Genomic DNA, 16,550 nt, shown 5'->3' with positions numbered 1-16,550 from the left:
GTACTCAGCTTCCCTCTTTCATTCCCTATATTGGTAATTTGTATTTTTTCTTTTTTTTTTCTTCGTCAGTTTGGGTAGATATTTATCAAGTTTATTGATTTCCCCTCCTCAGAGAACCAGCTTTTGGCTTTATTGATTTTTTTCTCTGTCATTTTTATGTTTTATTGATTTATGCTCTTTATTTTCTTCTTATTGCTTGCTTTGAGTTTAATTTGCTCGTTTTTTGCTAGTTTTTTAGGGTGCAAGTATAGTTCATTGATATGAGACTTTTCTTTTTTTCTAATATAAATATTTTGTACTATACATTTCCCTTTAAGTACTGCTTTAGCTGCAGCTCATAAATTTTTTTATTATATTTTTATGTCTTTCAAGTTCAATGTATTTTCTCATTTCCCTTGAATTTCTTCTTTGACTTTTGAGGTTTTTAGAAGTGTGTTGCTTAATTTTCAGATACTCAGGGATTTTCCAGATATTCTTCTGTTAGTAATTTCTAGTTTAGTTTAGTTTTGGCCCAAGAATATTGTTTGTATTATTTCAATGCTTTGACATTTATTGAGACATGTTTTATGGCCCAGAGTATGGTGTATCTTGGTAAATGGTCCATTCCACATGCACTTGTATTTTGTTCTTGGTGGGTAGAGAGTTCTGTAAGTTTCAGTTTGGTTGAGTTGTATGATGATATTGTTCTCTGTTTTCACAAATTTTTCTGGGACAGAGAAGATTGTTGAAACATTCAGCTATAATTGTGAGTTTGTCTGTTTTCCCGTTTTGGTTCTTTTCACTTTTTGGTTCATGTGTTTTGTAGCTCTGCTGTTAGATAGATATACATCTAGGATTATTATATCTTGGCAAATTGACTCTTTTATCATTATATAATATCCTACTTCACCCTGGTAGTATTCCTTGTTCTGAATTCTGCTTTGTCTGACTTTAATACAGCCACTCTGGCTTTTTAAATTGTTAGTATCTGCATGCATACCTTAATTTTTTTTCTTTTTAGAAGTGAGTTCTTGCTATATAGCTTGAGTACAGTGGCTATTCACAGATGTGATCATAGTGCAATACATCCGCAAACTCTTGGGCTTAACTGATCCTTCTGCCTCAGCCTCCTGAGTAGCTGGGACTATAGGCACATACCACTGTGGCTGGCTTATATATTTTCCTGTTAGCTGTATTTTTATATTTAAAGTGTCTGTCTTGTACACAGCCTGCAGTTGGGTCTTGTTTATTATCCAGTCTGACAATCTCTATCTTATTTGGCATATTATCCATGCATATTTACAATGCAATAATCAATATAGTTTCAGTTCTACCACTTATTTTGTTTGCCCCTCCCCCCACTTTCTGGCTCTTCTGTACCTGCTTTTCTGCTTTCTTTTGGATAATTTGAATATATTTAAATATTCCATTTTAATTTATTAGTTGGCTTTTTGGCTATATTTGTATTTTTTAGCAGTTACTCTAAGATAACATTGTATATACCTTTTACAGTCTACTTAAAGTTAGCATTATACCACTTCAATAAAGTGTAGAAACTTTGCTACTACATAGGGTCTATTTATTTATTTATTTATTTATTTTTTAGTTTCGCTCTTGTTGCCCAGACTGGAGTGCAATGGCACAATCTCGGCTCATTGCAACCTCTGCCTCCTGGGTTCAAGTGATTCTCCTGCCTCGGCCTCCCAAGTAGTTGGGATCACTGGCATGCGCCATCATGCCCAGCTACTTTTGTATTTTTAGTAGAGATGGGGTTTCTCCATGTTGGTCAGGTTGGTTTTGAACTCCCAACCTCAGGCGATCCACCTGCCTTGGCCTCCCAAAGTGCTGGGGTTACAGGTGTGAGCCACTGTGCCTGGTGTTTTTTTTTTTTTTTTTTTAGTTTTTAAGAGATGGGGTCTTGCTCTGTTGCTCAAGCTGGGGTGCAGTGGTGTAATTATAGCTCACTGCAGCCTTAAGCTGCTGAGCTCAAGTGATCCTCCTGCCTCAACATCCTCAGTAGCTGGGATTACAGGTGTGAGCCACTGCACCCAGCTGGATATAGAATTTTTAGTTGGTAATTTTTATCTTTAAGTACTTTGAAGCTATTATTCTCCTTTTTCTGGCCTCCATGGTTTCTGAAAATAAATCTGTAGTCATTTGAATCATTGTTCCATTGTTTGTAGTATGTTGTTTTTCTCTAGCTTTTTTTTTTTTGAGACGGAGTCTTGCTCTGTCACCTAGGCTGGAGTGCAGTGGGTTGATCTTGGCTCACTGCAACCTCTGACTCCTGGGTTCAAGCTATTCTCTGCCTCAGCCTCCCGAGTAGCTGGGATTACAAGTGCCTGCCACCACGCCTGGCTAATTTTTGTATTTGTATTTGTATTTTTATTTATTTATTTATTTTTTTGAGATGGCGTCTCGGTTTGTCGCCCAGGCTGGAGTGCAGTGGTGCAATCTCGGCTCACTGCAAGCTCCGCCTCCCAGGTTCACGCCATTCTCCTGCCTCAGCCTCCGAGTAGCTGGGACTACAAGCACGCACCACCACGCTTGGCTAATTTTTTGTAATTTTAGTAGAGACAGGGTTTCACCGTGTTAGCCAGGATGGTCTCGATCTCCTGACCTCGTGATCTACCCGCCTCGGCCTCCCAAAGTGCTGGGATTACAGGCGTGAGCCACCGCACCCGGCCTAATTTTTGTATTTTTAGTAGAGACGGGGTTTCACCATCTTGACCAGGCTGGTCTTGAACTCCTGACCTCGTGATCCACTCGCCTCAGCCTCCCAAAGTGCTGGGATTATAGGCCTGAGCCACCGCGCCTGGCCTTCTCTAGCTTCTTAAAAGGTTTTTTTTTTTTTTTTTTTTTTCCTTATCTTTGGCTTTCAGCAGTGTGATTATGAGATGTCTATGCACAATTTTTCTTTGAGTTCATCCTATTTGGGGTTTGCTGAGCCTCTTGACTTTCAGCAAATTTGGGAAAGTTATTAGCCATTCTTTTTTCACTGGGGGCAGAAACTCTGTCCCAATTTCTGTCTCCTCCTTTTCTGAGACTATAGTATCACAAAGATTAGACTTTTCGATATTGTCCGATATGTTTCTAAGGCCCTGTCCCTCCCCTCACCCATTTGTCTCTATTCTTCATATTTAATTAGTTCTATTATTCTTTATATTCACTGACTCCTTTGTCAGTCTATTCTGCTTTTAAGCCCATTCAGTGAATGCTTTATTTCACATAGTACATGTTTTACTTCTAAATATTTGTCACCCTGGCTGGAGTGCAGTGGTGTACTCTTGGCTCACTGTAGCCTCAAACTCCTGGGCTCAAGTGATCCTCATACCTGAGCCTTCCAAAGTGCTGGGATTACAAGGCATTAGCCACTGTGCCCAGCTTTACTTCTAAATATTTTAATTGGTTCTTTGTTATGGCTTCAGTTTCTTTGCTGAACTTCTGTCTTTCTATTCGTTTCAAGTATGTTTACCTTTTCCTCATGGAGCATAGTTATGATAACTGCTTTAAAGTCCTTGATAATTTTAACATCTGTGCCATCTCAGATATCTGGTTTTTGCCTTTTCTTTTGAGAATTGGTAACATTTTTCTGTTTTATTATATATTCTGATTCTTTATAAGATGAGTAATTTTGGATTACCTCCTGGACAGTTTTTTTTTTTTTTTTTTGAGACAGAGTCTTATTCTGTCGCCCAGGCTCGAGTGCAGTGGCTCACTGCAACCTCTGCCTCCTGGGTTCAAGAGATTCTCCAGCCTTATCCTCCCCAGTAGCTGAGATTACAAGTGCCCGCCACCATGCCTGGCTAATTTTTTGTATTTTAGTAGAGATGGGGTTTTGCCATGTTGGCCAGGCTTGTCTTGAATTCCTGACCTCGGGTGATCTGCCTGCCTTGGCCTCTCAAAATGCTGGGATTACAGGCATAAGCCACAAGCCTGGCCTCCTCCTGGACATTTTTAATGTTATGTTGTATACACTCAGAGATTAGTTATAATCTTCTGGATTTTTTTTTTCTCTTTTGAGACAGAGTCTTGTTCTGTCACCCAGGCTGGAGTGTCACCCAGGCACGATCTCGGCTCACTGCAACCTCTGCCTCCCACGTTCAAGTGATTCTTGTGCCTCGCCTCTGGAGTAGCTGGGATTACAGGCATGCACCACCACGCCTGGTTAAGTTTTGTATTTTTAGTAGAGATGGGGTTTTACCATGTTGGTCAGGCCAGTCTCAAACTCCTGACCTTAGGTGATCCAGCTGCCTCAGCCTCCCAAAGTGCTGGGATTACAAGCGTGAGCCTCTGCGCCTGGCCTAATTTTTGTATTTTTTGTAGAGACAGGGTTTCGGCATGTTGCCCAGGCTGGTCTTGAACTCATGGACTCAAGTAATCCACCGTCCTTGGCCTCCCAAAGTGTTGGGATGGCAGGCATGAGGTACTGCGCCTGGCCTCTCGATTTCTTTCTCCAGAAAGATGAGGCTTGCTTTAGAGTTTTAGCCATCCACACAGTTCCACTATGCAGCTCTGGAACCGGCTGACTCTTGGGGCAAAGATGTAAGAGAAAATAGGAAAAATAAAACCTGGAAACTGAGCCTCTTGTGAGTGTTTCTCCAAGTTTTGACTTCCCTCTATAATCTGTCTGCTTTTGTTTAATTTTCAGAGCCCTCAGATAATTACTTTTCATGTTTTGTCTGGAGTTTTTAGCTGTAATCAGCAGGAGATAAGGCTTTAGTGGGCTTACTCCGCCATATTTTTGTTTAATATAAAATTTTTCTTTCATTATTTTAAAAATCTCATTTCTTTGTTTTCTGGCTTACATAGTTGCTAGTAAGAGGTCTGTTGTTTTCATCTTTGTTTCTCTGTGCATAATATCTTTGTTTTTCTCTGAATGTTTTTTCTTTTTGAGATGGAGTCTCACTCTCTCCCCCAGACTGGAGTACAGTGGTGCCATCTGGGCTCATTGCAATCTCTTTCTCCTGGGTTCAAGCGATTCTTGTGCCTCAGCCTCCCGAGTAGCTGAGATTACAGGTGTGCACCACCATGCTTGGCTAATTTTTGTATTTTTAGTAGAGACAAGGTTTCACCATGTTGGCCAGGCTGGTCTCGAACTCCTGACCTCAGGTGATCCACCCACCTTGGCCTCCCAAAGTACTGGGATTACAAGCATGAGCTACCATGCCTAGCCTCTGAATGCTTTTAATATTTTCTGTTTATCATTGATTTTCAACAATATGATTATCACATGCCTTGGCATGGTTTTCTTTATGTTTATTTTGCTTGGGCTTCTTAGAACTTCTTGAATCTGTACATTTCTAGTTTTCATCAAATGTGGAAATGTTTTGGCTATGATTTCTTCAAATATGTTTTGTCCCTGCTCTTCTCAGTTTGGACTCTCTCTCTCTATATATATATATATACACACACACACACACACCCCATATATTATATATATTATATAATATATAATACATATGTATTTTATATATATATAGGCTCAAGCAATCCTTCTGCCTTAGCCTTCCAAAGTGCTGAGATTATAGGCATTAGCCACTGTGCTTAGCCATGGGTTTCTTTTTTAATATTTCCATTTCTTTGCTCATCATTTTCAGATTTTCCTCAGTCTTCCTGAATATATGAAACATATTTCTAATAGCTGTTTTAATGTCCTTGTCTTTTCCTTCCATTGTCTTTCTTCATGTCTAGGTCTGTTTCTACTGACTGATTTTCCCTGTGCTTATGCTTCATATTTTTTTGTTTCTTATGGTTCATATGTTTTTATTTCTTTGCATGCCTGGTTATTTTTGTCATTAGAATTTAGAATTGTGATTTTTATGATGTGGATGCTGGATTTTGTTATGTTTCTTTTATGTAAGATTGTACTTTTTTCTGGAATGTGATTATGTTATGTGGAATCAGTTGGATCTTTTCAGGTTTTGCTTTTAAGGGTTGAGGGTAGATCAAGAGCAACCTTGAATGTAGGCTAGTTTGTCCCATTACAAATGCAGTACCCATTTACAGAACCTGCCTGATACTCCATGTGTTACTAGGTCTTTCCACTCTTGCTGGTGGAAACACAAGTTATTTTCGTTGCGGAGCGTGTCATGAGCTCCTCAGTTTCTTCTCCTTTCCAGTGATTCTTCGCCCTCAGCCTTGGGTAGTTTCTTCTTCTGTACGCATAGATCAGTGTCTGCAAGAAATACAAGGGATCTCCAGAGCTGTCTGTCAAACTCCCTCCTTGCCAGCTTTCTGCCCCACATCCTCTAGATGTCTTGGCCTCTCCAAATGCTGATCTCTGTATCTTCAACTTTGCAAGATTTCTGGCTTCTGTTTAGATTCTTCTTCCCAGCCCTGCAGGGTTCACCTTCTTTGTTTTCTTCCTTTTGGGGGATCACAATTCTATATTGCTTGTTTTCCAATGTCTGACAACCACTGTTTCATATGTTTTGTCCAGGTTTCTGTTGTTTAAAGTAGGAGGGTAAGTTATGTCTTATTACTGCATCTTGGCTAGAAGAGGAAAGACTTTTTTTTTTTTTTTTTTGAGATGGAGTCTTGCTCTGTTGCCTAGGCTGGAGTACAGTGGTGCAATCTTGGCTCACTGCAACCTCTGCCTCCAGGGTTAAAGCAATTCTCCTGCCTCAGCCTCCTGAGTAGCTGGGACTACAGGCACATGCCACGACACCCAGCTAATTTTTTTTTTTTTGGTATTTTTAGTTGAGATGGGGTTTCACCATGTTGGCCAGGCTGGTCTTGAATGCCTGACCTCAAGTGATCCACCCACTTCAGTCTCTCAAAGTGCTGGGATTACAGGCGTGAGCCACTGCGCCCGGCTCACTAAGACATTTTTGGTAAAGGCACACACTTAATCTTCCTGTTTGGCTGCAGTGAAGTCCACTGTATGGGAAGGACCTCCACAGAAGGTACCCAGAACCATAAATGACGTGTTTTAATCTGTCTTTTATTATTTTTAAAATCAAAGACAATTACCAATACTAAAGAAAAGCATAGAAAATATTTAAAATCTTATAATTCCTTGGTTCTAGTACTACTGCTGTTTTCATTGTTGTATATTAACCCACATGCATACATAGTTCTACAGAGTTGTAATCATGATATCCTTCTAGCTTGTGTTTTTTAAAGTACAATTTGTATTTTTTGTAATTTTCATGTCTCTTTTTAAATGGTTGCATATTATTTTTGTGTACCATAATTTACTACATAAATGATTGCTTTAGTTTGAGACTTTTAGGGAATTTTGAAATAATTTTGTGTTTCAATTTGGTAGCTCAAAAAAGAATGTAAAAACCAATGGCGTTTCCAAAGGAAATGCAGTGATGAGGTCATCTGAGTGCCTGTTCAGTAAGGAACAGAGCTGACAGGGTATTACAGAGAAGTAATCTGTGGACAGAGTTTAATACCTCTGTGAAAATGTGAGGAGGTAAAATTCAGCTCCATTTCATAAACGTCTAGGTTCTACCATCAGAGAACTTGTGATTTTGTGGGGCATCTGGTGAAAAACCAATGCATCTAAATAAATTTCACAATTGAGTTGAACAATACATGTATGGCTTCCTGAAACAATTTTGTTCATGACATGAATAAATTCACACATGCACTCAATGAAACCTGAGTTCAGACTGTAGAGCTCTAACTTGGAACTATACCAAATTCCCTTGCACTAAATCTTATAAATTAAAAAAGCAACACTATTGATGTGTTTTATTAAGCCTTCTGTCTTATCTTCTTTTTCATAAAATTGCATGAATTTATAAACATGAGACATTGCTGAAACAGATGTAGAGCAGCCAGATGAGCTTTCTTTCCCCTATTACAGCCACAGGCGCTCCCCTCTGATTGAGCTGCTGCTATAGCTCTTGAGAATCTTGGGTCAGGCGTACATAGTGATGGTACTCAGCTATGAAGGTCATATACAGATTGGTCACACATTTCTTAATGTTAGTGAGGCCGTACTTTTTTTCTTTTGGGAAAGTCTCAGATACAGTACATTCATTCATTCATTTGGGAGGTAGTCTATTGAAATTAATAATAGCTAAAATTTATTTACTATGTGTCAGGCACTAATCTAAGAACTTTATATATAACAATTCTTTCATATAGGTATTGCTGTTATTCTCTAGTAGGTGGCAGGGGCTGGACTTGGACCCTGACCATTGGCTTCAGAGATCTTGTTCTTCTCTACATAAACGTAGGCTCTTGAGTCGTTTCCCTCCAGGTTTAAATTCCAGCTCCACTACTGACAACTTGTGTGAATGACTGCAATCAGTTACTGTACTTGTCTCCTCTCAGTCTTGGTTTTCCTCATCTGTATGCTACATTACATATACCCTAACTTGGTCCAGTGCCTGGCGCATAGTAAAGTCTCCATATATTTAGCTCTTATTAATTAGTATTCATTAAAACATACACTTAGAGTGCCTACCATGTGCTTGCTCTTTCAAGGAGCACTTGTGCTGTTTTGTCTCTTTTCTAAAATGGCATAAGTACTTTAATGTGTGACTCTGAAGATCATAGCTGATAGAGGATATATTCAGGTCTGTATTTCTATTATCTTTCCTCTGTGTGTGAGTTTGGAAAAGGGAGAGAATTTGGTCACACAAGAGAAGAACATTCTTGTAGATTCATTTTGTAGGTCACACAGTTAAGTCAGAGGAGCAAAAAAAGGTTAATCTGTTCTCACTCATAGGTGGGAATTGAAAAATAAGAACACTTGGACACAGGGTGGGGAACATCACACACCAGGGCCTGTCGTGGGGTGGGGGGAGTAGGGAAGGACAACATTAAGAGATATACCTAACATAAATGGCAAGTTAATTGGTGCAGCACACCAACATGGCACATATATACATATGTAACAAACCTGCACGTTGTGCACATGTACCCTAGAACTTAAAGTATAATTTAAAAAGAAAAAAAAGGTTAATCCTTGATTGACACATGACCATCCTATATGTGGATGTGTCCTGTTTGACTGAGTTTATATGTTAAGGAGTTTATACATATACATAGAGCAGGAAGGGACATCAACTAAGCCAGCCAGTTCCACTAAATCAGCCCCCCCACCATTAGGGAAATGATAAATATGGCAACCAGGTTACCCTCACATCACCACCCCAGTGTAGATTGTAAATGCATGCAAAAATTAAGTTATAGAACCCTGTTAGCAGAGGGGAGGGAAAACCTAAGGCAGAGAAGGAGTAGAGTATTTTGATAGAAAGTGAAAAGAAGTTAGAGAAAAAACTCGAGTGAAAATAGTTGAGAGAATTCTATAAGCCCTTGTATTTTTATCTAAGCTGAGGATGTTTTTAACAGAAGATTGGCATAGGCTTTGTTTGGTTATTCTGAGAGTGCTATTCTGAGATGTGTCTTCATTCCTCATGTTTGTGTTTTATGCCGGGGATTTGACAGATCTGTGTTCTTTCCTTCTTTGCAGTCCTGAGGCTTTCTACCAATGCAGGCCAGTGGAAGGAAGCAGCTAGCAAGGTGACCCATGCATTGGTTAATATCAGGTAAGGAATGAGAAGTATCTCTTGCAGAGTTCCTTGGCTCTTCCTTAAGTTTATTGTACCTTTCTAAGTAGAGTGTGTTAAACACTACTACTATTTTAAGCCTTGATGTCTGTAGGAGTGGAAGAAAAATTGTCGTACTTGATCAGGAAAAGCAGGAGTACACGAGGATTTTATTTTATCATATTGAAACAGCTCAAAGTGCTGGCTGTTCTGTGAATTTTTTTACTGAGAGATGGTTACAAGCCCTTTTCAGGCATGCTAGTCGCCAGAGTGTTCTGTGTATAGGTCATCTGAAAGCTTTTCTCCAAAGATTTTCCGCTTTTCTCCATGCCTTCAGTGAATGATTCATGGAGATCTAGAATGTTGACCTTTTACTTTACGTGACTGTTCTATTTATGGTAAACAGAGGCAAATGGAGTCCATGGGGCTGAGTCATTTTAGGTTGCTTATGAAACAGCAAGGCAATTACAGAGTGCCATATGTATTGGATAAAGTTGTGTTAGGCATGGAGTTGGTCAGGGTCTTGAGGAGGCACCACCCATGCGCTGGTGTGAGCTATTGGTAAATGGAGAGGAGAAAGTGCTTTCACCATTGGGAAACCTAAAGTCGACTTTTTTTCTGTTCCTTGCTCCCTTTGTGCCTATGATTTTTTGTTTTCTCAACAGTTATTACATTGTTCTTATAAACAATTGAAAAATTAACATTGAGTAAAAGGCAAATCCAACAGATGGGGAACTTGATTTAACTCCAGATGTAAGACTTGCCAGACATTCCTAGTAATAGTAATGCACATTTACAACTTGGTATAGATTCTAATGTGTGACATAGCTGGTCTCTGATTTTTTTTTCCTATATCTTTTCTTTCTTTTTATTTAAATGTAAAATGTCCTGTCCCTGCAGTGATTTACTACCATGTTTGGCACATCTGGGCATAAAAGGAGAAGTGTGAAATGTGTGTGTTAGGAGGACTGGGATGAGGGATCATGGGGTGAGATGTGCTAACAAGATTGCAGTGAAGGTTGATCTGCCTTACCTGTCCCCAGAGTCATTTTGCGTCAAACACAATTTTATAAATCTCACAAATAAATGCATATCCGCACCTAGCAAATAATCCAGATACTGTGATGAGGCCTTATGATAAATGTAATTTTCTGTAAGAATCAGAAATTACAAACTGCCTTCTCCCAAATATCCCTTTATGACCCAAGGGCAGCATGACAAATGTGGGTGTTTGAATGAAGCACCAGGTTCTGGGCTAGGGTATGAAGTGCATATGGGTATAATTTATGTTGTGTTGACTTATTCATGTATTTATGTAGGCCTTCCAGGCAGCTCCTTTTCCTGTGGGGCCTGTTTCCTTGATCACATTCCTTTATACTTGCCTTATCTTCTACTTTGTTGCTTTTCCTTTTGGTGGTTTCTGGCTTGGCTGCTGTCCCTGTTCTTCCCAAGGGCCATCAAGCAGCTAATTTAAGCTTTTGACCTCTCCTTTTTCCAACAGCTAAGAAAGGACTGGGCTGAGCCTTGTTACCATGTAACCTCTTTCTTCTCTTTGTATGACTATCAGGCCTATACCTTCATTTTCATTCCTTAAATTTCTCTGATTAACTTGCTGCAATAATCACATCATTTTTACTATTGCTAATAATCTGACTCAGTATACATCTAAAGTAGCAAAAAGATCCAGTCATGGACAGGCTCAGTGGCTCATGCCTGTAATCCTAGACCTTTGGGAGGCAGAGGTGGGAGGATCACTTGATTCCAGGAGTTCAAGACCAGCCTGGCCAACATAGTGAGACCCTGTCTCTAAAAAACAAAATAAACAAAGATTAGCTGGGCATAGTGGCACATGCCTGTAGTCCCAGCTGCTGAGGAGCCTGAGGTGGGAGGATCATTTGAGCCCAGGAGGTCAGGTTGAGGCTGCAGTGAGCCCCAGATCATGCCACTGCTCTGCAGCCTAGGTAACAGAGTGAGGCCCTGTCTCAAAACAAACAAATCAATTTTTTTTTTTTTTTTTTTTTTTTTTTTTTGAGACGGAGTCTCGCTCTGTCGCCCAGGCTGGAGTGCAGTGGCGCGATCTCGGCTCACTGCAAACTCCGCCTCCCGGGTTCACGCCATTCTCCTGCCTCAGCCTCCCGAGTAGCTGGGACTACAGGCGCCCACAACCGTGCCCGGCTAATTTTTTGTATTTTTAGTAGAGACGGGGTTTCACCGTGGTCTCGATCTCCTGACCTTATGATCCGCCCGCCTCGGCCTCCCAAAGTGCTGGGATTACAGGCGTGAGCCACCGCGCCCGGCCATAAATCAATTTTTTGAAGAGATTATTGGAAAGGAGTGATTGAATGTCACCACAGTAAGGCCAGATCAGGGAAAAATACAGGTGGTACTAAGCCTGCAAAAGTCTACCGTTTTTTTTTCTGACATCTATTCTCACTTATTAAATGCCAGACTTTGTGCTGCTCGCTCTTACATTACCTTCTTTAATCTTCAAACTTTATAGGGTATATTATATACTTTTAAAAATATACTTTTTCCCAGTGAAGAAACTGAGCCTTAAAGATGTTGTATATTGTGGAAGTCCCCATATTTGTTCCTTGGCAAAGCTGAGAATTAATAATAGGTCCTCCTCCTCCTCCTCCTCCTTCTTCCTCTTCCTCTTCCTCCTCTTCTTCCCCTTCCTCCTCTTCTTTCCCTTCCTCCTCTTCTTTCCCTTCCTCCTCTTCTTCCCCTTCCTCTTCCTCCCCTTCCTATTCTTCCCCTTCCCCTTCCCCTTCCCCTTCCCCTTCCCCATCTTTCTTCCTTTTTTTTTGCGACAGGGTCTGACTGTGTCACTCAGGCTGGAGTGCAATGGTGCGATTTCTGCTCACTGCAGCCTCCGCTTCCCAGACTCAAGCAATCTTCCCACCTCAGCCTCCCAAGTAGCTGGGACTATAGGCACGTGCCACCACACCTAGCTAATTTTTGTATTTTTTTGTAGAGATGGGGTTTCACCATGTTGCCCAGGCCGATCTCAAACTCCTGAGCTCAAATGATCCACCTGCCTTGGCCTCCCAAAGTGCTGGGATTACAGGCGTAATTAGGCTGAGCCACCATGCCCAGCCTAATCCTAGGTCTTCTAAGTCCAAGTTCAGGGCTGCTCTTTCTTGCAAACCATAATACCTCCTTCTGTAAAGCTGCATTGAAGACTAACATGGAGGGGTAAACAGAAAACTCACCATGATGTATTGAAAGGAATATGGAAATTTGAGTTGGAAAAACTGTATTTTTTTCTTTTGTCTCTACCACTTACTGTGTGACCATGAGCGAGTTACTTAGCTTCTGTGGACCTCTATCCACCATCTGTAAAGTGGAGCTGATGGTGATAGCAACTATTTCACCAGGTAGCGGTTGTGAGAATTATATGACGTAATGCATATGAAAGCTCCTGGTGAACTATAAAATACTGGTTATTTCACTTGTGTCTTCAAGGTTCATTCCTGTTGTAGCATGTGTCAGAATTCCCTTCCTTTTTAGGGTGAATAATATTCCTCTGTCTGTATATACCACATTTTGCTTATCCATTCATCTGTTGATGGACACTTGAGTTGCTTCTACTTTTTGGTTATTATAAATAATGCTGCTATGAACATGGGTATACAAGTATCTGTTTGAGACCCCACTTTCACTTTTTGGGGACATATCCTCAGAAGAGGAATTGCTGTGTCATATGATAATTCTATATTTAATTTTTTGAGAAATTGCCGTAGTGTGTGTGTGTGTGTGTTTTTTTTTTTTAGATTTAGCATTTTGACCCTTCCTTAGAGTAGTTCCTAAGTACATCTTCAGTTTTCCTCTTTTTTTTTTTTTTTTGAGATGGAGTCTCACTCTGTTGCCCAGGCTAGAGTGCAGTGGCATGATCTCTGCTCACTACAATCTCTGCCTCTTAGATTCAAGTGATTCTCCTGCCTTAGCCTCCTGAGTAGCTGGGATTACAGGCACGCACCACTATGCCCAGCTAATTTTTGTATTTTTAGTAGAGATGGGGTTTTTACCTTGTTGGCCAGGCTGGTCTCAAACTCCTGATCTTGTGATCCACCCACGTCGGCCTCCCAAAGTGCTAGGATTACAGGCATGAGCCACCGCACCTGGCCCATTTTTCTTTTCTATAAAAGTTAAGATATTACCTTAACCTTGAGAGATGTTTTGCTTTCCTTGGTAGGGAGAACTTGATGTTTGAATGAGGGCAGTCCAGGGAGTTTTCTTTTTTCAGTCAGTATTCTCTTAGCAGAGAGCAAAAAATAGTATGACTTGGAAGTGTGTACTCCAGTGAACCAATGGTAATGAGTGCTGCCTTAGGCTCCTTTGCCTTTTCGCTAATAGCTTGTGTTAGATACCCATGACACTACTTTCTGTGGTTTAGAAAACAAGAACCTGTGTCAGAAAATCTGACCTGTGGTTATCCAGGAATACTGTGGGGTATTTAACACCAAGTTGATGATCAAGGATAGAGATATAAATGCTTAGCAGTAAAATTCTGATGTTGTGCAGCATTTGCTTCTGCTGTTTATAAAAGGTATTTGTGCTGCTCCCACATCTCAAAAGGATTTTTAAGGCAGAGTGAACAAACTCTTAGCCACCTCTTCTGTAGTATGTTCTTTAATAACCATAAGAAGGGCTTGGGTTGCATGTGAAGTCTTCAGACACCTAACAGCTGTGAGGCCTTCCAGACTAGTTTGCCAGTTGACGATATCTCCAAATTATGTCTTTGAGATCTGGAATGCAGTGCATCTAATGACTACCATAATGTTGTGTCTCCCCAGCAGGTGAAAGGCAGCAGGAAGGCTGTAGACCTTTCTGTTCTAAGAATACTTAGTTTAGATTGTGACAGTGAAAGTTAAAAGTACTTCGACACACTCGGAGCCTAAATTTGCTCAAGTGTCAGCCTTTTTGCTTTTCACTTGTCTTTCATGGCCTAGTCATGCTAGTTCTTTAACTGTCAAAGTTATTTATGTTTAAACAATTTGCCTCTCTCTTCCCGTTTGATCCTTCAGTGAGATTCTTAAAATGCAGCTGCTTAGAAACTGCTGTTTTTATTGGAACACAAACAGGACCCTGTATGTTTTCCTCTCTATAGGAGAGTTGTGTCATTGCTTTGCTATACCAAAAAAAAAAAATATATATATATATAGCTCCACCTTTGAGATTCCACTTGTTGGTGTAATTGTTGCTTCAGCTGCTTCCACAGATCTAATGGTTCACAAAGGAGTACTTTGAGGGGCCAGTGCAGGGCTGCTTGATGAACTGCAGCACAGTAACGGAGTCTTGGTTTAGGAGATTCAGACATTGTAATTAAATTGTAAGATTTTTAGTTGGGGGCTGCTGTGTTTTAGATGAGTGTGACTTTAGTATCTAAAACCCCTCCTAAACTCATCCCAAAATTTGGGAACTTTTTGCCTGAAGACTTACATGCTAAATATTTCCTGCCAACACTTGGCAGGCAATCCCAGTGAAGTCTTGTACTTTAGGAAGATGTCTGCTATTAACCTTATTAGTCGAAAGAGACTAAAGTCTGACCTTCATCTAACCAAACAACTTTCAGGGTAAGTAATTTGAGGCCCTTAATGAATCTCTTCAAATTAAAATTTTAATGCTTTACACTTAATGAGCATTTTATTAGGACCAAGTTCAAAATCCTATTCTCTGATTGCTCACAGAAAGAAATAGTGACTGAATCACACTGCAAGTAGGTGATTCTCCTGATCTGTAATTTTCTTAAGGTGGATAGGTTTTAACTATGGTTAATGTATTAACTTTTTTCTTAATTTGGAATGCCGTAAGCTGAAGTTCAGTATTTCTTCAAGAATGACTTTTCAGATACTGTTAGAATTAGTGACAAGCCTGGGGTTTGGAATGAGAATTTAGTGTATTTCTTTTAAATCTCTTAATTGTTCACCTAGCGAGTTTGCTTCCTGTCTTCCTGTTCACTTCATGGTCTTTTTGTTCCAGTGCCAAAGTGGTCCCCTCACCCACCCTTCTTTCTTGCTTATGTAGCTGTTTTCTTTCACCCTAAAAAACACTCTTACCCTCATACATGGGTGCACACATGTGTGCGTGCACAAACACACACACATGGTTAAGTGTACACTGCTGGGGAGGCTAAGGAACAAGAATAGCTTTCAGCAGTCTCTGAGATAATGGGGTTATTGAGTATAATATCCTTTGGAATAGGCTGTGTGCGGAATTCCGAATGTCACAGGAAATAAGCCTTCAAGCAGTAATCACTGTCTATAGCAAAGTTAGGGTTAGGAAGGAATGTGAAGTCTCATCCAGCCAAAATCTCCCCAACTTCCTTTGCCCACTCACCTGTTTGGGCTAAAATCTTTGCCACATTGCTATAGTTCACTTAACAAAGTGGATACCAATGAGAGAGAAGCAGTTTCATGCCCAGGCACTTCAGCTGAAGGATGCAACTTAGTCTAGTGAAAAGTAAATGTGGACTAAAATGATTAATGATAGAAGCAGAGCCATTGGGCTGTTGACTCTTGAATAGCAGGGAGTACATGAACATAATCTTCTATTCTGCAGTTGTCTGCTCTGAGGTGGCAAGTAAGCTCAGATGATCTCCACTGAGTTAGAATTTATCAATAATGACCTTTTTTTTTTTCTTCTGTTAATCAGACCCTGCTGATCTCCCATTAGAGAAAATGAAAAGCATTATACAGATTAAAACCAAGCACCAAAATGAAGCTGGTATAATATTGTTTACCCAATGACTGGGAGCATTACGTATCATTCTAATGGTCACTGTTCCCTAATCTTTTAAGACTACAGCTAGAATTGAAAAACCAAACACTGAATCCCGTGTGGTTAATCATCTGTTTTACCCTAGTTTGGTTTATGCTGCAAAATGAAGTTTTACAATAGGTCATAGGTGGACTTGAGGAACTGCAGTGCAGTAAAGAAGTCGTGGCCAGGCGCAGTGGCTCACGCCTGTAATCCCAGCACTTTGGGAGGCCGAGGGGAGCGGATCCTAAGGTCAGGAGATCGAGACCATCCTGGCTAACACGGTGAAACCCT

General features: G+C 40.4%; 1 protein-coding gene across 5 annotated transcripts in view; it reads left to right on the top strand.

The window, feature by feature from the left end:
- Positions 1–16,550, top strand: part of ARMH3 (armadillo like helical domain containing 3) — a 224,908-nt gene that overhangs the window by 113,054 nt on the left and 95,304 nt on the right. For 4 of the 5 annotated variants that reach the window (XM_050804126.1, XM_050804125.1, XM_050804127.1 and 1 more), the window contains one exon: positions 9,419–9,494. The exons of the other annotated variant lie outside the window; for it this stretch is intronic. In XM_050804126.1, the coding sequence (XP_050660083.1) occupies positions 9,419–9,494 (76 nt within the window). The remainder of the gene's footprint in view (positions 1–9,418; positions 9,495–16,550) is intronic. 5 annotated transcript variants of the gene reach the window in all.

The sequence above is a fragment of the Macaca thibetana genome, chromosome 9 (assembly GCF_024542745.1).
Source record: "Macaca thibetana thibetana isolate TM-01 chromosome 9, ASM2454274v1, whole genome shotgun sequence".
Taxonomy (NCBI): domain Eukaryota; kingdom Metazoa; phylum Chordata; class Mammalia; order Primates; family Cercopithecidae; genus Macaca; species Macaca thibetana.
This window is presented reverse-complemented; position numbering and strand designations above follow the sequence as displayed.